The sequence below is a fragment of the Penicillium chrysogenum genome (genome assembly GCF_028827035.1).
Source record: "Penicillium chrysogenum strain IBT 35668 chromosome Unknown utg000002l_segment0_segment0, whole genome shotgun sequence".
Classification (NCBI taxonomy): domain Eukaryota; kingdom Fungi; phylum Ascomycota; class Eurotiomycetes; order Eurotiales; family Aspergillaceae; genus Penicillium; species Penicillium chrysogenum.
The window spans coordinates 3,916,716-3,942,033 of record NW_026622750.1 but is presented as its reverse complement, the minus strand read 5'-3'; the positions used below and the strand labels follow the sequence as shown (position 1 = coordinate 3,942,033).

The 25,318-nt window shown below is 47.6% G+C and overlaps 3 protein-coding genes across 3 annotated transcripts; 2 read left to right on the top strand and 1 right to left on the bottom strand.

Moving 5' to 3' along the window:
• Positions 1-3,592: 3,592 nt before the first annotated feature.
• On the bottom strand, positions 3,593-4,409 carry N7489_004845 (BTB/POZ domain-containing protein; the record flags this gene model as incomplete). The annotated part of the gene is made up of 4 exons (XM_056710597.1): positions 3,593-3,671; positions 3,720-4,090; positions 4,139-4,195; positions 4,245-4,409. 4 exons carry the CDS (start codon positions 4,407-4,409, stop codon positions 3,593-3,595), a joined length of 672 nt encoding a protein of 223 aa, XP_056569018.1.
• A 9,874-nt stretch (positions 4,410-14,283) lies between these two features.
• Positions 14,284-15,578, top strand: N7489_004844 (zinc-binding alcohol dehydrogenase family protein; the record flags this gene model as incomplete). The annotated part of the gene is made up of 5 exons (XM_056710596.1): positions 14,284-14,428; positions 14,482-14,616; positions 14,672-14,881; positions 14,943-15,313; positions 15,393-15,578. The coding sequence occupies 5 exons, from the start codon at positions 14,284-14,286 to the stop codon at positions 15,576-15,578; spliced, it is 1,047 nt and encodes a 348-aa protein (XP_056569017.1).
• A 7,301-nt stretch (positions 15,579-22,879) lies between these two features.
• On the top strand, positions 22,880-23,353 carry N7489_004843 (Eukaryotic translation initiation factor 5A; the record flags this gene model as incomplete). Its single annotated transcript, XM_056710595.1, has 3 exons — positions 22,880-23,059; positions 23,114-23,240; positions 23,292-23,353. The coding sequence occupies 3 exons, from the start codon at positions 22,880-22,882 to the stop codon at positions 23,351-23,353; spliced, it is 369 nt and encodes a 122-aa protein (XP_056569016.1).
• Positions 23,354-25,318: the final 1,965 nt, after the last annotated feature.

The window sequence follows — 25,318 nt, the reverse complement described above, 5'->3', positions numbered from 1 at the left end:
GGTCCAATCATCGGTGCAACTCATCTCCCAGATGGCAAATGCCTCTTCATCGGGTTATGTAAGCTTCTGAAATAGGGGGTTCGGATTTTGGAAATCTATCCGGTTATTTTCGTCCGTCACTGTCACCTACCCCCAATAACGCTAGTATAGTAGGCAATTGATCATAATAAAGGTGTATTCCATCATTCTGTATATCGAATATGTGTGATGTTTAAATAAGATTATTGATGCGACCAGTAGACATGATGTAGTGAGTGGATTTGTAGGTCCGGCATATTTTGTTGTCATATATTATTCATCAAGTGCCCATTCTGTCAACAAAAGAGGGTCGCAATTTTACTAGTGCACCCGAGGAATATTCAGCTCCCCCTCTGCCTGATAATCGTGAGGCTCTCAACGACCTTTAACTACTAAGCTCATCCCCTATCTATTCTGCACTTTCTATAGTATATAAAACCACTCTCTCAAGTACTCAATTGGCTATGCCCGCATTAGTCCGTACTGTAACGACCACGTTCCGACAACATATTTCAACGGTAGTAAGACCGTATCACCCCGTTTCTTGACACATTCTCAAATTACTGCGGCAGTACAACGAAGCGAACAGGCAATCAAAAGTACTCCTATGAAGCTGCGACGGACAAGTCTATTCTCTTAACACTGGTATTGGCCAGATACGAAGCATAGCAGCACCGTCGTTAGAAGCGCTCGGAGACTCTACACACTGACGTGAAAAGGATAGCGGTAAATATTTAATCGAGCTGTAGGGAATATGTGATGAAAATCCATACAACTATCACCAGATGACCATACCAAATCACGTTGGCATAGTTGACTATTAAATAAAAGAAGCGAGTATCATTTTACTGAGTGTGGTTGGTGCATTTACTTGGAAACCTAGTGGCATCACATGATCGAGTTTACGACGCTTCATTGGCTAGGTTTTCACGGAAAGATATCCCCTCCAATAAGCAGCTATGCTTTTTCCCCCACCATGACGTAAATTGCAGCTTGTTTCGCTCTTTTTAGCCTCTCCTGAAGTACATTCATTCATATCATACTCATTATACCCAGTGCCATACTTGCACAACAACATCTAGTCAACATTTGCGCCCAACTGCGGCAAATATATTGCAGCATGAAGCTTTCCGAGATCATAGAACCAGCCAAAGCAGACACTACGCAAAGCCACCGTAAGTTGAAGCCCGTGAGGAACCTATCAGTATGCTGATACTGAACAAGAGAATGACAAATCCCCAATGAGCAACATTCGCCGCAGCAGAAATAATGGGGACTCTCGGATCTATACAGCAAAATTGCCCATTCCACGAATGGATAGAGCCGACGCCTTCCCGTCAAGGTGCCGAGTCCATCAGGCTTGCGTAGCTTGTCAACAAAACAAAACGAAATGTGATGGTAAATATCCTTCTTGCCAACGCTGCATTTTCCTTGCGAAAAATTGCCAATATCGCCCAAAGAAAGGTGAACGAAGAGAAAGGTGCTGAAGATTGACGCGGATATATAGTGACATGAGATATTGATAATTGCCTACAGAACTATTGAGCGATTGACATCCGAGTTACAAGATTATAAACGTACCTTGCAACATATAAACGAAAATCTTCATCCCGATGACTCCAAGCTCATTGAAGATGTGTTAGCCAAACACTCATCGACAAATGAGTCTGCTCGTTGCGGGAGATAGCTTCAAAGTGCCCAGCTCCAATAACGTTGTGAAATGATTGGCAAATAGTCAAAGCAATTTCCAATGGACTCTAACCCAGTGTTCTTTCTGTTTTCGCTATAAACCGTTTTACCTACATCCCGTCAAGCAGTGAATACGGGACTGCGAATACCGTCCGTTATTTCCTCCTTTTTTCATTCAGGTGACTGAAGTGTGTAGGCGTGCCAAATAACTGTTAGCTGTTAGCTTTATTCTTTTCTATTTCTCATTTCTATATATTCACGTTGAACAAGAAGGAATGAATTTTTCGGAATTTCATGTTATCGAAGTTGTGAGCATCTCCAGGAGCTAGGTAATATACGCATGAGTTTATATAGCTTGATTCTGTAAACAAATGGCGATATTATAAACGTTATGCAGACAAGGTGCACTTCATTATCCGACCGAATTCTGGGGCATAATTGACGTGTCATGATGGCAGATATACGTCGTAAATTTTTCCACATCCCACCCTGAGTATAGCATTTAGTTGAAGTCGTCTTGCGGCGTTGGGCTCACCATGGAGCAAGACAGACAGTGAGGGACTGCAGTCGGACATCATAGCATAAGGGTTTCCGAAGTATCGCGAGGTAGGCCTACGGGAGAATATTGTGGATTTTTCCATTTTCGAGTCCTGGGGGTTAAGACATGTGATCATCGTGGTGCCGGCTGTCGTTCATATCTACACACGGTCAAAGCCCTCAAGGTCTTGTCACCGTAAGTGGGCGGTACCAGCTGTGGGTAGACGCCCAATGACGAATGAAAGCGACGTTAGTGAGCAAGAGCTATCGGGTTCATGGACGAGAACTATATCAACCTAGCTGTATTAGTCTTTTATAATAGTAGTACAACTCTCATCATATAAGAGTTAAAAGATGACAAAGGCTACGGGGGAAAAGGAAGCAGGGAGTGGGGCCCAGATCGCCAGATCTCCCTGCCCATTCGGACTTAGAACATTCCAAGGGGTTATATGGTAACTTGCAATGACAGTTTAGCCAAAACTCCCTTATACGTCTAATACCACGATACGGCCAAGCAGGGTTTGATTTCTTAAGTAATCTAATACGGATTAGGGTAGTTTCTGGTACGGGCCGAATAACAGAACATGTGTCAATGGGTCGAGTGGGCCGCTCGCATGTGGAATACTAAAACCATCCACCTATGAAATAACTTTGGCAAATTCCCAACCCGATTAAACAGTACCATGAACCGATCCCAATCATCACCGTGGCAATAACGAGGCAAAGATTGCTCTGAAATGCTTGGGCCCGTTTGCACTTTCTCAAGGACAGATTGTCAGGAAATAAAATTCTTCGTGGCAGCAACGGGCGTGCTCAAGTTCCCGCGAAGGCAGTAGGTATATTTTTCCTTCCCTTTGCGGGGTAATCTTGCCCTCGGTTGGGAACGCGGACTCAAAGAGAGTCCCTTCCAGTGTTGAGACCTTACTTTACTTGCTTAGTGGTTGCGGAGACCAAGGTTTGTTCTTTATAAGTAGATTTCTTACGCCGAGCATAGCGAAGATGACGAATGAGGCAGGTAATTGGGGGAGAGTGGTGAATTGGGGACATCGTTGATGTTCTAAAACATACAACCGGGATCCACGTTATAGAACGGGCTAAGTTCAATCACAAAAGGAGATAACAGCCGACTAATGATCCTCAGCCACTTCCTACCATCATGACCTGATATCCAAGTGGTTTAGTAGTACTGCATTTTTGGGTCAGCTACAATTTCAGGGATGCTCGGTAATCTATTTGAAGCTGCAGAAAATCAAGAAATAGATTTCTTTCTGCAGGAAAGACATCCCCCCATCTTAACTCAATGCCGTGTTCGGCAAGAGGCACAGCAAAAATACACCTTTTGTGGTATTCATCTAGTTGCATCTTGACATTGAACTTCGCAGAGCAATGTCGGCACCAATGATTGAGATTCAGCTTGTGAGCTAACGCTAGAAGCTCATGATTTGGTTCTTCTACGACAGGTCTTACTCTATCACGCTCGACTAGTACCCCCAAGGTTAAGATCATCAACAAGCTTGAGGGTTTCTCTTTGCTGAACTAAAGACAGAATATTCTTTGAAGTCACACCGACAACTATATCCCGGAGTATTGATTCATGTGGTGGCTCTGACATGATCGTTTCATGCACAATTTCAGGAAAGACTGCTGAGTCCCAGTGTGAGTCCGCCAAATGAGCAGAATTCGTAAAGGCGAAGTTCTTTAAAGAATCAGTGAGAAACTTGTCTGCAGTCACATATACCTCAATATGGTTGTGGGCAACATTATTTATACGATGCGTGTCGCCCATTTGTTCTTCTAAATCCTGATTAGGCGAAGGATTGCACTCTTCGGCGCAGTTTGTCGAAGTCTGTTAGTCATATTCAGCGTAGTCTTGGAGGTAAAGGTAGGAAAAAACACGTTCAATGGTGATGGGGTCGTCTCCGTGCAGTTTCACGACTCCGGTTTCGTTTTCCTGAGATAATTGAGCGCTTGCTTAAACCACGAGCCACTAATTTTCTGACCTTGAATCCATCACACATCGCCTTTTTGAAGTATTCTGACTGTGTACAAACAATGGCACGATGAACATTGTATGTATTTCCTTGGCAGCAAATCTCCATGTTCGCAAATTCGCCCCGGGACAGAAGTTTTTGCATCAAACACTGCAAATTAAACCGTGAAGACATGGCAACATGACCAGGTACGATGTTGCGAGGGAATAACCAACCTAGCTGCGCAGCAGGCTTTACGCGGGACCGGGTACAGCAGTACCTAGCGAAAGTTCGCCACCAGCTCGTATTGCCGCCTAATAACGTCAAGACACTTAAGATAATCATGAACAGCGTGAACGACTTTCATGGTATATATATATAAAAGAAATGAATGGAATGGCACTCCAACTATATCCCATATTGAGCATCCCGTTAACAAGTGGACCTAACCGAGCAGAAACCGCAAATAGTGGCGGACGTCTCGTCCCCTTTGACAAAGCAGAGATCAATATTCTCATTGGAGCATTTCTGCTTCCCTTAGTCACTGTTTAGCTATAATCCTTGATTCACAATCAACCTAGACCTCACATTGTATCCAAGCTCCTGAATCCACCCCGAAATAAGCACAATCAAGTATTCCTCTGTATTACAACAGACACTGTTCCTACGCCCTCTTCTCTCTAACCATGCAGTCTGTTGGTTGCCCCTCGAGCGCTCGCTTGGATCAAGGGGGTACAGTGGACCTGGCAATATGACAGTCTAATAGTGGAGATCCAAGGGGACATGCAATCACAAAAACTCGCGCCTGACAGATAGGTTTCAAGAATAATTCCGACCCACCAACGAAGCGAAGTGTACCACTAATTTATTAAAAATTCTGAAAATTCGGAATATCTATGCTCCACGACGGTGACCTGGAACCTGGAAATCACCGAAAGATCAGATTACATGAGTCAAATGTTTCAGCCCCGGTGAGAATGAAACTCGTCTTGGGGCGCCTTGAGCCCAACCCTTTCATTCATCGAGATTTTGCGTTTCTTGGAGCATTTTTGGGTTTTTTATCGACTATAAACCCGTGAATCGTCGGGGTTTCTCCGAAAACAATATGTTTTGGGAATATTTGCTACTGGTAGTTACAGAGCAAATTATTGGCAGCTTCACTGAATTCACACTAAGGTCACACCAGGATATGGATATCCTGAAGATCAGTTCTGCCTCTGAAATGGTCAGAATTGCTCTGGCTCATCATATCTAACGGTGATCAGGCTGGAGTATAAGCTACCAGTCAACTTACGGATTTCTTCCCAAATTGCAGGCCTCGGGGATTGACCATCGTGTACATATCGTTGCAGGTGAAGATGCTGCTGAAACAATCATAGGCGATTGCCTTCTGCTTGTCTGCCGCCGAAACTCGAGGACGCCGAAAGCATATTCCACGGAGTAGAGTACACAAATGAGCAAGGTCCGTTTGAAGGCCCTTCGCCGCATGTTGTTGGTCCTGGCGTTTCTAAAAACTCTGACCTGTTTGACAGAATATTCGTAATACCCAGGCAGTTTGAACTCGTTCCATGGGTCTCTTCATGCTGCGGATGATGAAAATATTTGGTGCAGTGACAAATTGCATATTGCGTCGGATGCAGAGAGTTTTGTGGTTCTAGAAAATGGAATGCGGCGTTTCCATTGTGGGCAAAACGTTCAAAATCAGCCAATCGTGGAAGCTTTTGACCTTGTGCAGGGCTGCTCAGCGAGCTTGATGATCCAAGTATAGACCCTGAAGTAGCTTTTCGAATCGCTTGTGATGATGACGTAACTGGTAGTCCCTGTGCCGTCGGCTTCGAGGAAATCCCAGCAGATGGGCCACCCGAGGAACTAGTCCTGTCTTTGAAATAGTGAGAATCATTCTGTCTAGTACCTATGACGGGACTGATGTCTAAATATATTGATTCAGTCCACTTACACGTCTCTTCCAAAGTTGCCGCTTCCAGGGGTTGGCTATTGGGGGCGGAAATTGTGTTTTGGAAATGACGCTGCAGGTGATATCCATCAAATATAGATGGCCGTTTCCTCCGTTTGGATGTCGATGGTAAGGCTCGAGGATTGCGGACGAAGTTACATGGTTTTCCTAACCGAAGGCAGTTTTCACAGCGTCTGTGCTCATCATGTTCGTCAACACGGCACCGAACATTCCGCCTTCGGCAATTTTCTGGCGAAGTGACGTGTTAGTCAAGGGTGGGAGATTCTTGATGTGATTGAAAGAAAAAACTAACGCGAAGGGTTTGAACAGCGCCAGGATCTTGCAATAGCTCAAAGAATGGGAGGCACTTACCACACGCGACAATAATCCGATGATAACCCAATGTTGGTGTTTGTTTTATCACCATCTCTGCGATTTCCCAGCGTGAACTCAGTCCTTCACTCCGGATTGATAAATGTATATACGAGAGGTAGTTTTAGAACTTGTCCCTCAAGTGTGCTGTGTGAATTCGAGATCATTTGAAAATGATTTCGACAACGTATGGAGTAGGATGCCCACAGAGTACTTGTGGTATTTTTAATTAATCGAGTCATCCCAGTTTACTTATTGGGATGTTTCCTAATTTATGAAGAACGCGCCCTTGCCTCCTAGTGATTGGTAATCCTGTGAAAGGTATGTGACTGGCTCGCATCGTCGTTTCGTCGTTCTTCCGCACTCAAGTGACCTAAACCTGATTGAAGGACTTCTGGGCGTTAATGACGGCCAAGATCTGTAAATTTCGTTTTCGTATCCGTATGGAAAGTTATGAGCAGACAATGGCTATTTTGGTAGCCACAGCACAGCTTGCATGGGACCAATGAAACCTAGAACACCTAAAGCATCTCTCTGCGGCGTTGCCGCATCGGGTGCAGGCGATTATCGGTAGCCAGAGATGCTATACACCATCCCGGGTTAATAGCTTGAGATTCCAAACCCGGCAGAATATTACAGAATCGAAAAAATTTGAGATGTGCGCCTAGTGCCCCCTTCTTTCTCCACAAAAAGGATTATACGACAAGAGGGAAACGCGATAATAAATCATAACAAGATTAAATAACATATTCAGTGGTTAATGGTCCCTGACAAGAGCCACAGGCGGGTATTTCGGTCGGCTGGAAAGTTGTTCGCTCCTGGAATTTTGACAGATGCCCATGGCCTCGTTAACGGCCTGAGACAGTGTCTCAAGGATGTCAACTTTGCACAATGGACCCGAAGTATATCTCTTGCAGAGCCATGGATGTGTATAACCGAGATGAAAGATATGTCGCCATGTGAGCTCACGAATACTGTCCCTATCGAGAAACTGATTGATACATAAAATATATTTCATTTATTGTAGATCAAGGTGCAGCTGGTTTTGCATATTTATTTCTGCTTGCTGAGCGTACTAACATCGCACAGGAAACCGTTCAAATCCTTCGCACCTGAAAGTCCCTTGGTCATGTACTGATAGATTTGGAGCTCAACAGGTTCTCAAATACCGATTAACGGTTACGTAACACTATAATTGCTACTCAAGTTCAAATGACCGGTTACGCTATCAAAATATAGCCGACAAGGTAAAAAGAACGGGGTGCGTCTCAGTCATACAGCCGCTCCTCGTCTGCAGCAGCACACTTCCGGCACTTCTCTTCTGGCTGTGTTGATGGTGAATCAAAATCGGGCACAGCGTCTGTTTCCATCTCTTTCCTCACGATGATCTTTTCGTACCTGCTCTGTAGCAATTGGGTGGCGAGATGCATAGTGGCCCACTCCCTGGGGGAAATGGTGTCGCAGATCAAGATGCGGTCGGATAGCGTTTGTAGGTATTGAATTGTATCATTGACCATTTTCCTACTAATTTTTATAAGGCATGGGGGTCTCTTTTGATACGCCAGTTGTGGGTGGCCCGGTATTTGAGAGGTGGAGTATGAATGCCGGCGTCGCTTTCGTGGGACGGTTGAGGATTCGGCTGCTCTCTTTCTCACGTTCAGAGGGGGCAGCTCTTGGTTTTCAGCCCTTATGACGCTTGGAGACAACGTAGAGGCCCTTGATCTACCAAGAGAGGTACCAACAGAAGTAACTGCCTCTGTAGCTACAGGGCCAGTGGACTGGCCAACAGGCGGTTGTAAAACCTGGCTTAGGTGGCTGCGATTCCCGTGGATGAATAGGCCAACGACCCGACGGAAGTTGTTAGCTGATTCATTGCTTTCATGAAATAGATTTGTCAGCCGATGGATTCCTTGAGAAGGGGATCTAAAATAACGATACCAGTTTTGCCTGTACGTCCATTGTGACCTTCTGTGTCTGGGGTATTGGATTTCTTTGAGACCTGTGATAGGCTGTGGTCCATGATTGATTGGCTTCGCTGGTGATGGGGTTGTACTGGCAAGTTATTGGAGCAAAAGAAGGACAAGAGGCATCAACCGTGGGACAACTATGACCTTTTAAATGTTTGGGGCTGAAGTGGTCATTCTCACTATGTCCAAAGTCAAGATTTTGCGGGTTATCATTCTCAGCGCCGGCTCCTAGGAAGGCTATGGATGCCAATATGTGGCCACAATAGTGGTACGTACACCCACGATCGAACCAAGGATATTTTAATCCAGTTGCAGTATCCACATGATGCTCGAGCCTCCAATTGATTTGGAGCATATTCCCCAGAGCACCATGGCTGCCAAATCATTGTTGCTCATGAATAGGGCATATGGAAGGGAGTTCCATTTCTCACACCTTGGGGGCTGTTAGAGGGCGATTATTCAGCCGCGCCGCGCTGATACGATAAAGATCAGACTTGCCGAGGGTTTGTTTTGTGCTTCCAGGAGCTCTGGAGGCTTTAGATTATTTGGACATAGTTTGCTGGTGCTGTGCCGTTATGATATTATTTTTTGAGTGTTCTCATTCCAGCACCTTTGGCGATGTACGGGTGGTGAATCATGTCAGTCAGTTGAATCAACGTTCACAAAGTTGAATATGAAACACCGTTGAACACCAGCAGCATGTGAGTTTTCCGCCTATAGAAGATATCCATCTGAGCCATGTCGTTTCTTTGCCAATAGTTGTTCTTGATTAAGTTCCCCACTGGAAAATCGTTTCCTAATCCCCGCGTTGGTTCCCCTAATAGTGACGGTTTTGCCATGGCTTAGAGACGCATCCTACTCTGGCTGTTAAACACAAGCTGAATAAAAGAGATAGAAAAGAGGTGACTACATATTTCTGGGGACTGTTGGGTAGATTTCCAATCAACAGCAAACCGCAGTTTCCCCGGGTACAGCGGAGTGATATATCGCAAACAGACCAAGGCGAACTACGTCAGTAACTCAAATCTTCCGTTGATGTTGGTCCAAATTTGAAAGATGTCATGCGCAATCACGACACATATTAAGGAGGTTAATAATATAGTATCAGGAAAGTAAACTCAAGGAACAAAGGGGTGATTTCCGGGGTCCCGTACTGGGAGATCAGACACTTCTGTAGAGGCAATCTGCCTTACGCATAGGAATAGTGTTTCAACTTGAAATATTCTTATCTAGTCAAAGCCTATTTTGGCTGCCACTAAGGCACCAGATAATTAAAAGGCATGGGTCGCAGGTGAGTATCAGCTGGGTCATTCTTTGGAAAGGCAGCATTTACGGGAAGATCACATATCCAAGCCCCTAAGGAGAGCACGATCATGCTCACGATGATTTAAATGCAACCCTAGTAAAACCGAGCGGCGCATTTCTCTTGTAGCCACTTCGGATAGACCACAAGGATTAACCCGAAGATGGAAAATAGGGCTGAAACTAGGGCCGCAATCACTGTGCCGTCGACGACGTCGTCCATGAGGTTTTGAAACGTTAGGTCCAAAATAGAGCCGCTCAGTGTCACGAGGTCGGATTTTGCACGGTCTCGCAGGACGACCGCAAAGTGTACAGTGGCCGAGCTGAGACTGGCAAGGGCTAGCCAAGTGACGGTAAGGGAAATAATGATAAGGCGCATTCGAACCATGGCGGTGGCAGTAGATGGAGAGATTTTGTGCGCGCAAGAACAGATTTATTGAGTGTAAAGAATTGAGGCAGGTGTCGCTCAAGGGAACAAAGTAAAGAGCCGGAGGTAGAAAGATGAAGCAGGTCATTATCCCCGTGTACTGTAAAGTTTATGTGCTACGTGATATTCACGTAAACGCTGCCTTAACAAAGGATGGCCCAGCAGATAGTGAGCCGTGCCAGGTGCCATGTTCATGCTTTGCCGCATCAGTGGTAATCCTTATAGGCGCCTCCTCGGTAAGAGTGTTTCAAGTAGAAGCACTATTTCTATCCTTGAAAGCGTCGGCCACGGAAACCGCCTCCGGTACTTGGTAGTAAAGCAGCTCTAGGAATCACTTGTGTATTCCTAGGTTTTACAGTCCTGTGAAACGGGCCAGTATATTATCATCTCCAGGGCGGGTGATGGATTGTGCATAAAACATTTCAAGCCATATAGAGTTTGCCTTGGTCTTTTTGCGATACCTCATACCTCACCTTGCTCTACTCGAGGAACATATTCTTTGCTGTTGATCAACAAACTACCGAAAACTTCCACAGGAAGACAAATCCCACCATTCTTTGTCGTTACTGTTGAGCTTACTTTATTTTTTTGCCAGCTAGCTTAAGACCTGCTTCCAACAATAAGGCAACCCTTACTGTTCGTTGAATCAAGGCAGCCGATCAAGAATAGATTTTGAACTGGTATTAAACCAAACCCCGCTAGTGACTAGTTAACTAACTAACATAACTCAAGTAGATATTTTCTATGGGTGTAAAACACACATGCTGTTGGTGTTCGGTGAATTTCATGTTCAACGTTGATGTAAACGTTGACATCAACTTCCTGACACCGATCATCACCCATGCATTGCCAAAGGTGGCTACCTGAGAATACTCAGCAAATGCATCGAATGTATCAGCATGATATTACCAGACTACCGTGGACGAGGCCAAAGGCCCTGATGCTCCTGGAAGCACAAACAAGACTCCGCTAGTCGTCCTTTTACTGTGGCTTTTCGTGCGGCTGAATCATGATGCAATAACAGCCCCCGAGGTGTAGGAAGTGCATCTCCCTTCCGCATGTTTCTATCCATGACCAACTCCAGTCTGGCAGCCAGGTTGCTCCCGGGAATGCGCTTCCAATCAATTGGTTGTTCGGGCAACACGTGGATACGGAAACTGGATTGAAACATCGTTGATTCGATGTCGCAGTGGTTTACGTACCGTGATTGAGGCAACAAATCAACGTTAGCAGTCCTCCTGGGAGCCGGCGCTGGCAATGGTAGCCCACGAAAACTTGATAGTGGGTATATCTTATATGGTGGACATCAAACATTTAAAAGCTCATGATTGTCCCATAGTGGATGCTATTATACTCTTCCTTTGCTCCAATAACTTGCCAGTGCAGCATCATCACTAGAAAGACCAAGCAACTATCATGGATCACAAGTTTTCGCAGGTATCAAAGAGGTCCAATACCCCGGACACAGAAGAACACAATGGTCTTACATGGCAAACTGGTACCGTTATCTTAGATCCCTTTCTCGGGAAATTACTCGGCTAACAATATATCCCATGGAGGCAATGAATCGGCTGAAAAATTCCGTCGGGCCGTTGGTCAGTTTAGCCACAGGGATCGCGGCCACCCAAGCCAGGTTTTACAGCTGTCTGTTGACAGTCCACTAGCTCCGTATCTACAGAGGTAGCCACCTCCGTTGCTAGCTCGAGGGACTATATGATGCCCAAAAGCGCCATAAAGGCAGAAAGTCAAGATCTACCCCCACTGAACGTGAGGAAGAGAGTAGCCGACTCCAACCTTCCCACGAAAGCAACGTCGACACTCATCCTCTGCCTCTCAAATACAAGGCGGCTCACAAGGGGCGTCTCAAGAAATATATCGAAAGAGACCCCGAACCCTCACAACAATTAGTAGAAAATTGGCTATCGATACAATTCAATATCTACAAACGCTATCTGACCGCATCTTGATCTCCGACACCATCTTCCCCAGGGAGTGGGCCACGATGCATCTCGCCACACAACTGCTACAGAGCAGGTACGAACATATCGTTGCGAGGGAAGATATAGAATCGGACACCGCGTCCGAGAGTACCTTCTCACCGAAACAGCCAGAAAAGAAGTGCCCGAAGTGTGCTGCTGCGGATGAGGAGGAGCTGTATGATTGAGAGGCTACTCGTTCTTATTACCTTGTTGGCTATTCTTTTAGAATAACTGGTACTTTCGAAATGAACGAGCAAATATAGTGTTTTGTAACTAAGAACCGGTATTTAGAAACATGCTAAGCTTCAAGTCTATCAGTCGATAAAAAAGGGACCTTCGGGTGCGAAGAAGTGTCGAACGATTTCCTGAGGGTGAGTAGACCACTCGACAAGCAAAAATAAATATATAAGCCAGCTGCATCTTGATCCCCAATCAATGCAATATCGATTAAAGGAGTCAGAAAGTACATGTATGTACCAGAAAAATCAGGATTAGAATTAGGAAGCAATATCATTCTTCACAGGTCGAATTGCCTCGAACATCAAAACCAGTCAGGCTTTGGGATATTCTACCCGCTTGCTCGTAGAGACGCAAATGTTTGTGCTGTATTGTCTAAAGAACTGGAACATATTTGCCGTTCTGTTCTGTTAATCGGCTCATGACTGTTGGTCCTTATAACTCGACCATTTGGCGATTATTCTGTGTCTAAATGTCAGCATATTAATTCAGACGAGCCAATATGGCACCGCTTGTAGACTATAATAGGCTCTAATATCGGTAAGACAGGAAATCCCAGAGCGCCGAGACCTAAATCAGCTGTGCCAGTAGGCCTCAGGTTCTTGCCCGCAGCCCTTATAATTCAGCCACAGACGAGAATAGCCGTGGTTCCTGTCCCGGCTCCGGCTGAAGATGTTGGCAGACGGACCTGTAGATCTCTGAGAGTTCATTTGGATAGTCGGTCCATTGTTCCAATCCAGCCGGGCAGTCTTTTCTGGCGGACGAGGTATGGTTCCGGTTGTTGAGCGAGATGGTAAATCCACTCTCAGAGATCCGGAGAGAAGTACATGGCAGTGCTGGATGAGCTCCGCGAAGGTGGTCGGTTAGTTGCGCTCCTCTGTCTGTCTGCCTTCGTCTCTCTTTTGCCTGCAGATAAAGATTTTTGTAGTCCTGGGGTCAGCCATTGATGTGCAGTAAATAAGAAGGCGATACTTCGTGACGAGCCCGGATCGGCAGTTCAGGTCGCATTCGCTGTGCTGATCTAATATTAGAAATTAATTGCTGCCACGGCTTAACTATGTGACTTAATGTCGGAGTAGATGCATTGGCATACCGGCATACCGGAGGATCCATTGATCCTATGCATTTTGTAATTTTAGATTAGTAATGGACGGCCCATATAAATTGTTAGGAAAGTCGATACAGCAATACAGAGAGTTGAACACCATTGATTGGACCCTACATTTTTATAATACGGCCCACGCCGACAGTATGCTGTCGCCTCAGGCATAGCCTGGTTTGGCATGAGCCGCATGACTACCCTGATTATGTCAGTGTCACATGACGCTCCGTCTGTATCTAGTCAGCGCAGGTTGCGACCTTTCCGAAACCGAGCGATCAAGTATCTTTGTGCATTGGAATACACGTACTTTTCCTCGCCGTAACCTCTTAACATGGTCCATATCTCGTGATTCCATACTTAGGCCTTCTAGTGCTACCCCTAGCGCGAGATCTTGTCACACATTTCCCCTTCTTTCCTTAACGAATCCGTCTTGTACATAAGGGATCCTTTACAAGAAGACTTTTACCCCATATGGCGAAGGCGAATATGAGCTACTACTACTAATAATAATAATAACCATTGCATCTACGAGGTCATAGACTTTGGCGACTATGTCGCATGTAATAATAATGATGTCATACACCATAATATAGTTCCACCAACTTTATAGCCTATAAGTAGCGCCATCTCGTTCTCGCTTCACTATTGATTTTACAGATTATCGTTACTATTGGCATGAAGCTCAGTACCCTTACTGCTCTCTCGCCGATGCTAATATAAGCCAACGCAATGGCTCGTCGTATTAATAATGCGGTCGTCATCAAGACGATTAACGGGAAGAGGACGTTAAAAGAGCGCACCGTTCAATTTCCAGAGCCCCGTTCAAACCAGGCACTTATTTGTGTGTCTCATGCGGCTCAAAATTCTGTAGATGGTACTTTTTGCCGGAAAATGCTCGTTTTGGCTATGTAGCTCACGAAGAAACAGTTGAATCACTTGATTCTGGAAAATTCGACGATGGGAGCGTACTGGGTTGTGATTTCGTAGGTGAAGTTGAGAAAGTCGGAAACCAGGTGTCCAAAGTCAAAGTGGGAGATATAGTTGGCGGGTTGATCTGGGGTAGTAACTACGCCGCGCAGAAGAAATATGTCTACTGAAATGCTGACGACGTATATAGGCGGAAATATTGGCCTCGGTGGTTATAGCGAGTATACATTGGCAGATGAGCAACTTTGCTTTAAGCTACCGCCTGGTCTCGCTCGGGAAGAAGCCGTTACGACTCCGTTGGGGGCTTGTGTGGCTTACTTAGGCCTTTTCTCAAAATCCTGCCTCAATGTCGATATAAAAAGGGGTCCTAATGTCTCAGTCCTTATCTGGGGTGGAAGCTGTGAGTTACAATTTATTGCATCTAATTCCTTGATATTCCTAGGCCCTGACTCTTTTTTTAGCATGTGTCGGCCGATTCGCAGTTCAAATAGCTGCTATGTACAAGTTCCGCGTCATAGCGACTTGCGCACCTAGCAATTTCGATCACCTAAAGTCCCTAGGGGCTTGCTATGTTCTCGATTACCGCGACGAGGATGTGGTCGCCCGCATTAGGAAGCTCGCTCCAGACTTGGAATACGCCTTTGACACGCTGGGACCTTCATCTAATTCTCTCATTGTGTCACAGGCGCTGACTAGTGGAGGTGGTAATTTATGCACCCTTCACTCGGACGACTTAAATATGCTAGGAGATGCTCCTCTTTCAAAGCGGACTTATGTGTCTATATGGAAGGCTTTCTTGCATGAGCATCAGTTTAGTGGGACGAATTTCAAAGTAAGTTCAGCATAATTTTTTGCATCCCTTATAGCTTGTCTGAAAGCCTTATAGCTTACTGGACGGTTGAATGCTTTAGCCGTCGGTCGAGGACCACGAGCTAGCAGCTAGGTTGTTTCATTCCCTATCAGATTGGTTGAAAGACGGCAAAATAAAGCCCAACCACCCGCAAATCCTGACTGGAGGTCTACGTTCAGTTCAGCGTGGGTTCGAGATGGAACGCTCGGGAAACATATCGAACAGCAAAATCGTGTACGAGATCTAGTCAAAAATTCCCACTAATATTATGCTTCAGCTGGAGACCTGTTCTCACAACATCTATTTTGAGTTGCCTAATGCGGGCTCCATCACATCTTGATTCTCTGTGAAGTGCTGGCCTCGCTCGCGGATACGTCAAGCAGAACGTTTACCGACTGGGTGCCGTGATGGGGTGCTGGGAGGACGGCATTTGTGCTAGCAATTCTGGAGTCGTAGACCGATTTCGTTGTCCCAATGCCTCTTCAGTCTTGCGTCACTTTGAAGTGGTTTCGCTGCCGCTATGAAAATATACAGACAATAGATTGTGCTATGGAACCTTATCAACCAGAAATGCTACTCGCGAAACCGCTGGACCTTCTGTATCATCTCCATTCGGTTTTGCGGACCCGTCTGGTATAGTACATAAAAGAAATTGGCTACCTCCGCTTTTTCCAGAATGCAACCCGAATTGGCTCGTGCAGATCAACAAGGGGAAGAGAACCCTAGCGACTGAGGACGAGGGCACGGACTTGAGTAAAATGTGACTAGACGGGTCAGGTAGAGGATGACTAGAGAATGTCGCAGTAATTAGGTCGTATCAGTATATCCGAGTAACTATCCAACTGAGTTAGTGCACGCGGTGACGATCAGCAAACTACGAAGCTCCACCTAATGTGTATTGGTTAATCTGATCGAGATGTCGTTTCGGAGCGCGGGAGCCCGAGAATATATCCGGCGGAGTTACCGTAGGCGGCAATTCCGTTTGCAGAAGATGTATAAGAATGCATTACGAATGACACGAAGTGGTTTTTGTGTCACTCCAAAAACAACGTGTGTGGATACTTAAATACAGTGGGTGGTGGAAAAGGTAGTCGTCCTCCTTCCACGCACCACGAGCACGTTGACTGTGAGATATGAGGAGGTTTTCCTTTTCGTGATTTCAAAGGCTTAAGCGAAGGCTTCATAAATTCAAAGATGATTTTCTCAGTATCAGTCGATCAAAGTCACTCCCAGAGATGCCTGCCGCCGCTTTCGAATCGGAGCGCACACGACGATCAGCCGCCCCGTCCCCGGAGGCGTCCCCAAATGAAGATAACAGATCATAATGAGACAAGACACTTCGATCATCTTCGACCCGCTATCGCGAACGCTCACGAAGCAGACTAGAACTGCAGCCATTTTCAGTTTCATAACTTGAAAGGAGTGCAATGCGCTAGTCGGGTCAGTCGTGCAACAACAAAAAGCCTTCGGGTGGCCACTCCGTGCGAAACACGTAAGTGAGGAAACTTGAGTGACCACACCCCGTGGACGAGTAATCAACTTTCGCTATTCGTGATTTCCATGGTTTATACTAGGGGCATGTAACAGACTGCACAATTGAACCCACTTGTGGTCTGGAGAAGGTCCGAATGCTCAAATTTCACGGCTCGGGCCAACCTCAATGCACCTAGGAGTTTGTCGCTAGTTTTGCTTCTTTGCCAGGCTGTTCCTTTCGGTTAAAGAGACGGCCGTTGGGTACACGGCTGTGGCGACGTTGTAGAGCATGCTGGTTGGCCATTGATGTACCAATAGAGCCGAATCATGAGATCCCTGTTGTAGTTCAGAGGTATGAATTGATTGTTTCATTATAGAGGGCAACATGAGGCTATATATACCACGAGAAGGTCGAGTTGATTGGAAATCAATTTGACTCTTCGTATAGATAACTCGGGATTAATTCCGACGGCGCGGCTTGGTTCCTGATCTGCACCAACCCCATATCACAACATTCCCCCTCAGAATCGTTTTACTGGCAGGGCAATACTGGAATTGCGCAGAGCAGTCAGGCCTCGGTAAAGCCACTTAAAAACCTTCGTAAGAGAATAAAGTGGAAAGAGCGCCTGCGCTGTCGCGCACGTTGCCTTGGAGTCTCCGAGGCGTTGATTCCTAATAGACTACAAAACTTGGCAAAGGCTGTAGGCTCCAATGACTTGGTGAGACTGGGTGCGGCCTATCCCTCAGTCGGAACATATTGAAGCCCAATTTCGCCTGTACTCAGCACGGCTTGCTAATAGAGAAATTTCATATTAAAGTGCTTCGTCCGTTTATGGAATTCGGGATTGAGAGATAGCGCAATGGCGGACTGGCCGTCGGCCATGACGTTGGTGACCGGGGACCGATACAGTTGCGTTTCGGCCAGAAAGGTGCGAGGCCACTGCAGATGCAGAATGGCATTGTACTGTCCAATGTACTCGGCATGGGTTGTAGATGTGGCTACTTCCCCCTGTCTCTTGGATGACCAGGAAGCCGGCGCACCCGCAAGTTGGAATACGTAGCCGGACGTCGAGTAGGCTCCATCGGTGACGACGGAGCCGCCGAAGTCGGCATCCGTGTATCCAATCAATTGACCACTGCGATATGTAATGCGATGGGATTGCGTAGATTTGACATAGCGAAGGAATCTCTGCAGGGCGACCTGGTGGTGCGATTGTGGCTGAGATGTGGAGCGACTCAACGTACCCAGCGCAAACGCGATATCCGGTCGCGTTCCGACTATCAGGCACATCAATGAACCGATGGCGGTTGCGAATCGTGCTTTTACTTCCTCCTCTGGAGGTTCTTCGTCTGGACGGCGATTCAAGGCTTGCTTGGGATCCATCGGCGTATTCTTCGTCTGGCAGGTTTCCATGCCAAAGTCTGAGAGAACCTTTTGGATATACTGGTGTTGGTGGATGGACACAGATTCATCGGCTTGGAAGTCAAACTGGATGTCCAGGAACGAACGTGGGATACCGAGATCATTCAGTTGGAACTCTGTTTTCAATGCTCGTTGCACTTGGGCTATCTCATGTGAGTCTGTTGCAGCAACGAGAAAGTCATCGACGTAGACACAGATCACGCAATTGGGTTTGTAGAACACGCAGTTGTCCGGTTGTGTCATGGTGAAGCCATGAGCGGCTAGCACGCGGTGGACCCATTGGTACCAAGTCCGCGGGGCCTGCTTGAGACCATACAAAGAGCGGCGAAGCCGGCATACATAGCCTGGCTCTTCGAAGCCTTCGGGCAACTCCATGTAGATGAACGAGTCCACGTCACCGTGTAGGAATGCAGTGACAGCATCGATTTGGTGGATCTTGCACCCGCACACGGCGCTGGCGATGATGCAGCGGACCGAGTCCATTCGTGACACCGCAGCAAATGTTTCGTGATAGTCGATGCCATGCTTCTGCCGGTAGCCTTTGATGACCAGTCGCGCTTTGCGCATTCCGTTGGCTTTGGTCTTGAAGACCCATTTGCAGCCAATGACATGATTTCCGACGGGTAGGTCCGTTCGCAGAACCTTTTCCCATGTCCCGTGCTCGAGAAGGGACGCATATTCTTTCTGGATAGCCGCCCACCATTCCAATTGGTTCGGGCCCGAAACGGCCTCGTGAAAAGTCGACGGATCGACTGTGCTCGCAGTTGCAGCTCTTAGTGTGCCTGCGGTGTATACCTTCCCAAGTGATTCCAGCAGGCGCCGTGAGGGTCTTCTTCTGCGGCCATAGATGGAATAGCCGAGATCCTGTGTGGACTCTGCTTCCTGTTCGATTGGATTGACCGGTGGAAGTGCTTCTTCCACACGCTGAGATGGCGTCTTCGGTCGTTCAGCCGAGTCTGGAGGCGATGCAGGCGGCCCAGGTGATGCGCTAGATGGAGATGGCACCGCTGGTGGAAAAACACGTGATGGAGGAGCGTTGTCCGGGAGGTCGTTGCCTGTTTCCCCCTCGATGAGTGGCGCCACTGGGGTCCTCTCATCGAACTCGACATCACGGGAAAAGACTGTCTTTCCAGAATGTATCTCATAGAGCTTGTACTGGTTCGGTTCACAATAGCCTAGCAGTCGACACTCGGATGATCTCGGTCCGAGTTTTGCTCGATGCTCTTTCGGGATCAATACCCAGGCACGGGAGCCAAATGCGTCGTAGATGCGACAGTTGAGGCGGCTTCCCGTGTAAAATTTCAAACGGCGTCTTTTTCCGCAAAATTGATGCTGACGCGCGCAGCTTCAGATAGACCACCGTATCCACAAACTCGGTCCACCAGGAAGGAGGAAGGTTCGCATCAGTCAAGAGCGTGTTGATCCGCTCCCGGATAGTGCGATTCGTGCGTTCCGCCAGTCCATTCTGCCTTTTGCAGTATGGCGGCGAGGTGTCAAACTCGACTCCCTGGGTCTCGAGGTGTGTTCCGACCGGCAAGTATTCTCTCCCGTTGTCGGTGATGATCTGAGCGCCGGACTGGCGGTAGACCCACGCCTCAAATTGTCGGAACTTCTGCAGCGCTTCATGCTTCCATCTCATGGCATATGCCCACGAGCCACGAGAATAATCGTCAGTAAAAGTGATCACGTACTTGGAGCCATCTTTGGCAATTGGCATTTCCATAATGTCCGAATGGATCATTTTAAAAATTCTCGTTGGATGCAGACGTGGCCGTCTTGCACGGGAGTTCCTCTTCTGATGCTGCTTACCCGACATGCACGCCGGGCACTGCGGCGTTGCCAGCAGCGCCTGCGTCAGCGGTCGGTACGGAGTGCCGGTCTGCCGGAGGACCACCCTCAAGTCTCCCCGGTTCAGATGTCCCATCCGAGCGTGCCACAACGCTTCGGAGGCCTGATCCACTCCTTTGCACGCACTTAATCTTGTTGGCCAGTCGTAGTCGCGTCGGCTAGTTATGCTCGACACTTTGCTTGGCCGATAGAGCGGAGGGTGTGGGGCATAAGCTCCTCTCTGATGTATTGATGCTTCTAGAAGGCATCGAAAGGGAAATCAGTACGCCACATGCTTATCCAGAACTTGTCCGAAGTCCATCTCCTGTTGCTACAAGGAAGAGGCAATTGACGTCAGGTCTAGACACCTAACATGCAAACAATACAAACACCCTTTTTCCCTCGATAGACGGTCGTCCTTAACATTTTAACCTGTGTTTCTTCTTCGAGTATCACAGCTTCACCACCGAGTTCAGAGGTTGACGCTGCGCATTCTGCGCCACTTGACTCCTGAGGGTCGTCGACGTCCATGGCCACCGCCTGCGGTTCCAGGGAATCTGCATGGTCACGGGTCGCCGGCGCCCTCGTCAGTTGGACTCGCTCTCGAGATCTTGCTCACATGGTACCGCAGGATCAACAGATCCTCCTCTGCGTGGTAGACGGTCCCCACCGTCCGTCCTTGGTGTGGCACAAAGACGTTTTGCGGGTGCGCCACCACAGAGTAGCGGTCTCGCAATAATTTCGGTACACTGATCAGGTTCATCCCGACGCGTGGTGCGAAGTACACATTCTTCAACACCAGGGGTTGGTTGAAATCCCCCGGAGCGTGAGCTTAACCGTACCAATCCCTTCGGCTTCCACTGGATCGCCCGCCGTGTCCAGCATATCCCGGTAGGGCCGCAGACTGCTGAAGCAGCTCTGGTCCCAGCAGATGTGGCTGGTGGCGGCCGAGTCCAGAATCCACCGGGGTTGCGGTCCGTGGGTATAAGGGGTCGTCACCCTCGCCCTCACGATATTGATCCTCGGTCTCTTGGAAGTCGGCGGGCCCTGCCGATCTTCCACCTGGCTCGATGGTATATTTTGCAAACTGTTTCTTGGTGAGCCGGAAACACTCCGTTCAGCCTTCAGGGCATGGTCCCTGGACGGCTGTGCTTCTCGCTGTTTCTTCCAGCACTGCGCGACCACATGGCCGCGCTTCTTGCAATAGTTGCATTTCTTCGCAGTCTGCTGCACCGTATTGACGGACGGGCCAGACGCTGCCTACAAGGGTGTCGGTGACTCTTTCCTCCGAACAGTCTGTTCGGCATTAGACAGACGGTTTCCGATCGTGGTCGGATTCACCGGATCCTTGTCATTCTGAATGGCATCCACAATCAGGACATATTCTAGTCCGATCTGCGTGAGCAAGATCGCGATGTGTGCTCGATCGCCGATCGAGCCGGGCGCGATGGCATTCAATCGATGTACCAGCAACCGTACACGGTCAACGAATTCGCGCGCACTGCCGCAGCGCTCGCCAGTGGTTTCGCGAAGCTGGGCGAACAGCTCGCAGAACGTGGCGAGTTCCGTTCGCCGGTTCTTCAAGTTCATTCCAGAGGTCACGGGACGTCTCTAGTCCCGCGACATGAATGCTGATGTGGGGGGACAGGTACCGGAAGATAGTGTGGTAGGCCTCGGCTTCGCGGCGCGACTATTCACGGTGGCGCTCGAACGCCTGGACCTCCACTTCGAGGCGCGCTTCAATGGCTCGCTGCCTCACCGCCCCATTGAGGTGGGGCTCCACCAAGGGGTGGATGTCCGCCGTAATGGGTTTGGCGTACTTGAATAGACAATCGGGACGCTGAAGGTCGCCCGACACTACATCCCAGACCTGGCTTGCTTTGAGATAGGAGGTCATGAGACGTTCCCAGGTTGCGAAGTTGTCGCTACCTGTCAGAGGCTCGATGGCCGTGACGGCTCGGTCGGGCGAGTCATGGACGAGAGCAGACATAGTGAGGATAATGAAAGCGGGGTAGATATATAATCAAGATGGTCAAGATGATTCTCGGATGAGTAGAAACGGCACCCGAGATTTTGCTTCCGGGCTCATAACCTGTTGTAGTTCAGAGGTATGATTTTTTATTCTAGAGAGAAAGATGAGGTTATATATACAACACGGAGCCAAGTCGATACAATCAACTTGGTTGTCTGTACAGACATTCCGGAGCTAATTCCGATGGTGCGGCTTGCTTCCTGATCTGCACTAGCCTCATATCACAACTTGAGCAAACTGAACTTCGTTCGCTGACACAACCTGCAATGATCAATAGTTAGAAAATGCCAGAAGGGCCGACGTCTAGGAGATACTTATAGGAGCAAGCCTTGCTTGGTCCTGGTGGTGGTCTCTGACAGTATCAGCAGTTTTGAGCAGGCTGATGGCAAAGTGTACCATCAAATCAAGGAGCCCGCATAAATATAGAAGAGATAACCACTCACATCAAAAAGGACCTTCATTACCATTACTTGAAGCTTGTGTAGATACCACAGGAAATATATCCGCCACATTAGATTCTTCAGATTTCAATATTCATGCCCTCATTCTTCTTCATTGCTGAGGCTGAAGAAAACTTCCCAATACAGGTAAATTATCCTTTGTTTCCATTTCGCATTCTCACAAAACTTTATCTTCTGCCCTCCAAGCACAGCTACATTCTCGTACCTCGGCTTTATTACAAATTTGGGATAGGTGCCCCTCCTTGGTATTATGTGACGAGATAAGCCAGGAATGGCCATCAGAACTACGCTTACCCTGTTAGCAGGCGTCTGCCTTACAAGTGAACGATCACATGTTGATCCATGGCTTTCCCAGCAAGATCTCCGAATTGTTCCTTTACGTCGATGAGGATGGTCACAACCTTATTCGTATTGGGGGCATTGATATTTTCTATGGCAAGGAGCACGAGAATCAATACCCTGCTTCGCATATGGTAGATGTGCCTGAGATCATTCACACGGACTACGATGTCGTAGGTTTTCCCCAGCCAATTCAGCTAGACGATTAGCTAATATCTCTTATATAGGTGGACATCAATGATAATTATTTGGTTCTCCTTGACGGGGCTGGCGTTGAGCACAATAACACCTCTGTGCCCAATAACACTATCGGAGATAATATCCGCCGTCTATTCGATGATGGAAAGGGCGTCGGTGAGTCAGCGCTTATTTGTCCTCATTTGAAAGCAATCACTGACTTTCCAGTCATCATTATCCGGGCGGGTTGTGGCATCGAGGCTGTCATTGCTGCTCACGAGAAGGTCTAACGCATATTTCTGTTGGAATTGCTATGTATATCGTTGGTTTTCAGGGGCAATGTCCCAATATTCATTATCGTGGTCTTTATTGTAATGAGTATACGAACGATCCCGCTTGATTCAGATCAATTTCACTCGTAATTACTCGACATATTATGTACAAATACCCGTGGGTCCAGGGATAGCGTCGGGGGAGGCCTAGCCAACAGAGAAATGTGTCGAGAGACCCAAATACGGTGGAGATTCCGTACGAGACCAAAGGGACAGTCGGAAGCTAGTCCCTATTGCACGGACAGCATGTCAGGTGATTGTGTCTAGTAGCTGTCTGCGTATCCGATAGGGATTTCCCAGGGCCGTTTCAACTCGTGGCAGGAAGAACAGATCTTCTCCTGTAGTCTCACCAGATACCCAATGTTCGTTCTACTTACAGTACCAGGCCAGTGTCTCGCTAAAATGCAGAGTAGTTCGTTACCAGTAACGATCCCACTAGCCTTCGGACTGATAGGTGATAGTAGTCCCATAGATATCCACCAGAGTCGCGTACGCATAATGTAGTATTATATGCAAGATACGGTACCATATGAGGTGCATTTTGCTGCCATTGCAGTTGTTCACTACGCTAGATGACCGAACTTGGTTCTAAAAAGCCCAGGCTTAATGACTCCCACGCCAGATCTGCTGACTTGTGGGCCCCACGCCTCGAAGGTGGGAGCTCCCCGAGCCAATTGGCTCCCGTGTTGAATGGCATCTGCGCCTAGATGGAGATCCTCCTGGGAATCCTGGAAAAGAAGGATAACAATGACTATGATGCGAAGTCTGTGATCGAAGTCCCCAAGGAACCTCCACCCGAGTTATTCGAAAATTTGCGTCAGAGTAAAGTCTACCTGTCCAGATGAATGCACGGAATATTGTGGTTACATGACTAGTTAATAGTGTCTATCGTGATGCATCTCTCCAACCTCACCCCATCTCAGCTAAGAGTGGGGTGGGCATCTAGCACCCCCACTCATGCACGTTTATATTCGATGGCCCGGAAAGGCTTTCATGCCGTGTGCTTGAATAGGAAAGAACCTATAACCAACTTAGTCCAAAGCGGGATTTTCATTGGCGCTGAGAATTGGGGCGATGCTGGTGTCTACTGTATCCCGGTGCGTCGATTTGATCACCTCCCGACGAACTACCTATTTACCTAGGTAGGTATCGGCCCAAGTTGCCAACCGCCATTCTACCGTACAAATCATGGTTCCTCATATATGCGTTTGATGTACATGTAACATACCGGCTCGTGTGGTCATGAAAGGAATGAATTTGAAACCGAGGAGGGTTCACGCTAAACCGGACCCTGAACCCCTTTCTTGGCAGTACTCCACTACAGTTCTAAATAACAGCTTGGTAATAGCATCTGTATTAGACTCGTAAGGTCTCCAGAGTTTCTAGAACGTTGATCCAGCCATCTGAAAGCTGCGGACCTCAAAAAAAGTGCTTGTTAGACCGTGCGTTAGTTTGCTACACTAGCAACAGAATGCGATCTCGCATCTCCATTCCTATGCTTGGTACGGGGGAAGGAGAATAAGATTACGCTGGTCATCGCGATGTGGGTGTTCGGGCTTAGGTCAATTCAGTTACTGGGAGGGGCGCTGTTCCCCCGAGGCCACCCGGGATTCTGCCCTTTCTTTCCGTCTTCTCGGACGCGTAGAAAGGCCAATTTCTACCCTCAGGACCGGAGACTCTGTTCGTTCTTCTATCCTCGCATCAGTTCCAACTTGACATATAGTAACATTTACAGACACATTTGAACTAAGTGCTGACACACCTCGCTACGACCCCATTAGAATGAATAGTACATTATACATTGAAGCGGAATTAGTGATCTGGCCTCATGACTTGCCCTAAATTGCGGGCGAAGACACTCTTTTGAGATTTGGACCCCGAAGCATACCCATTTTTAGCAGGGTGGGGGCGGTTGATCGGAAT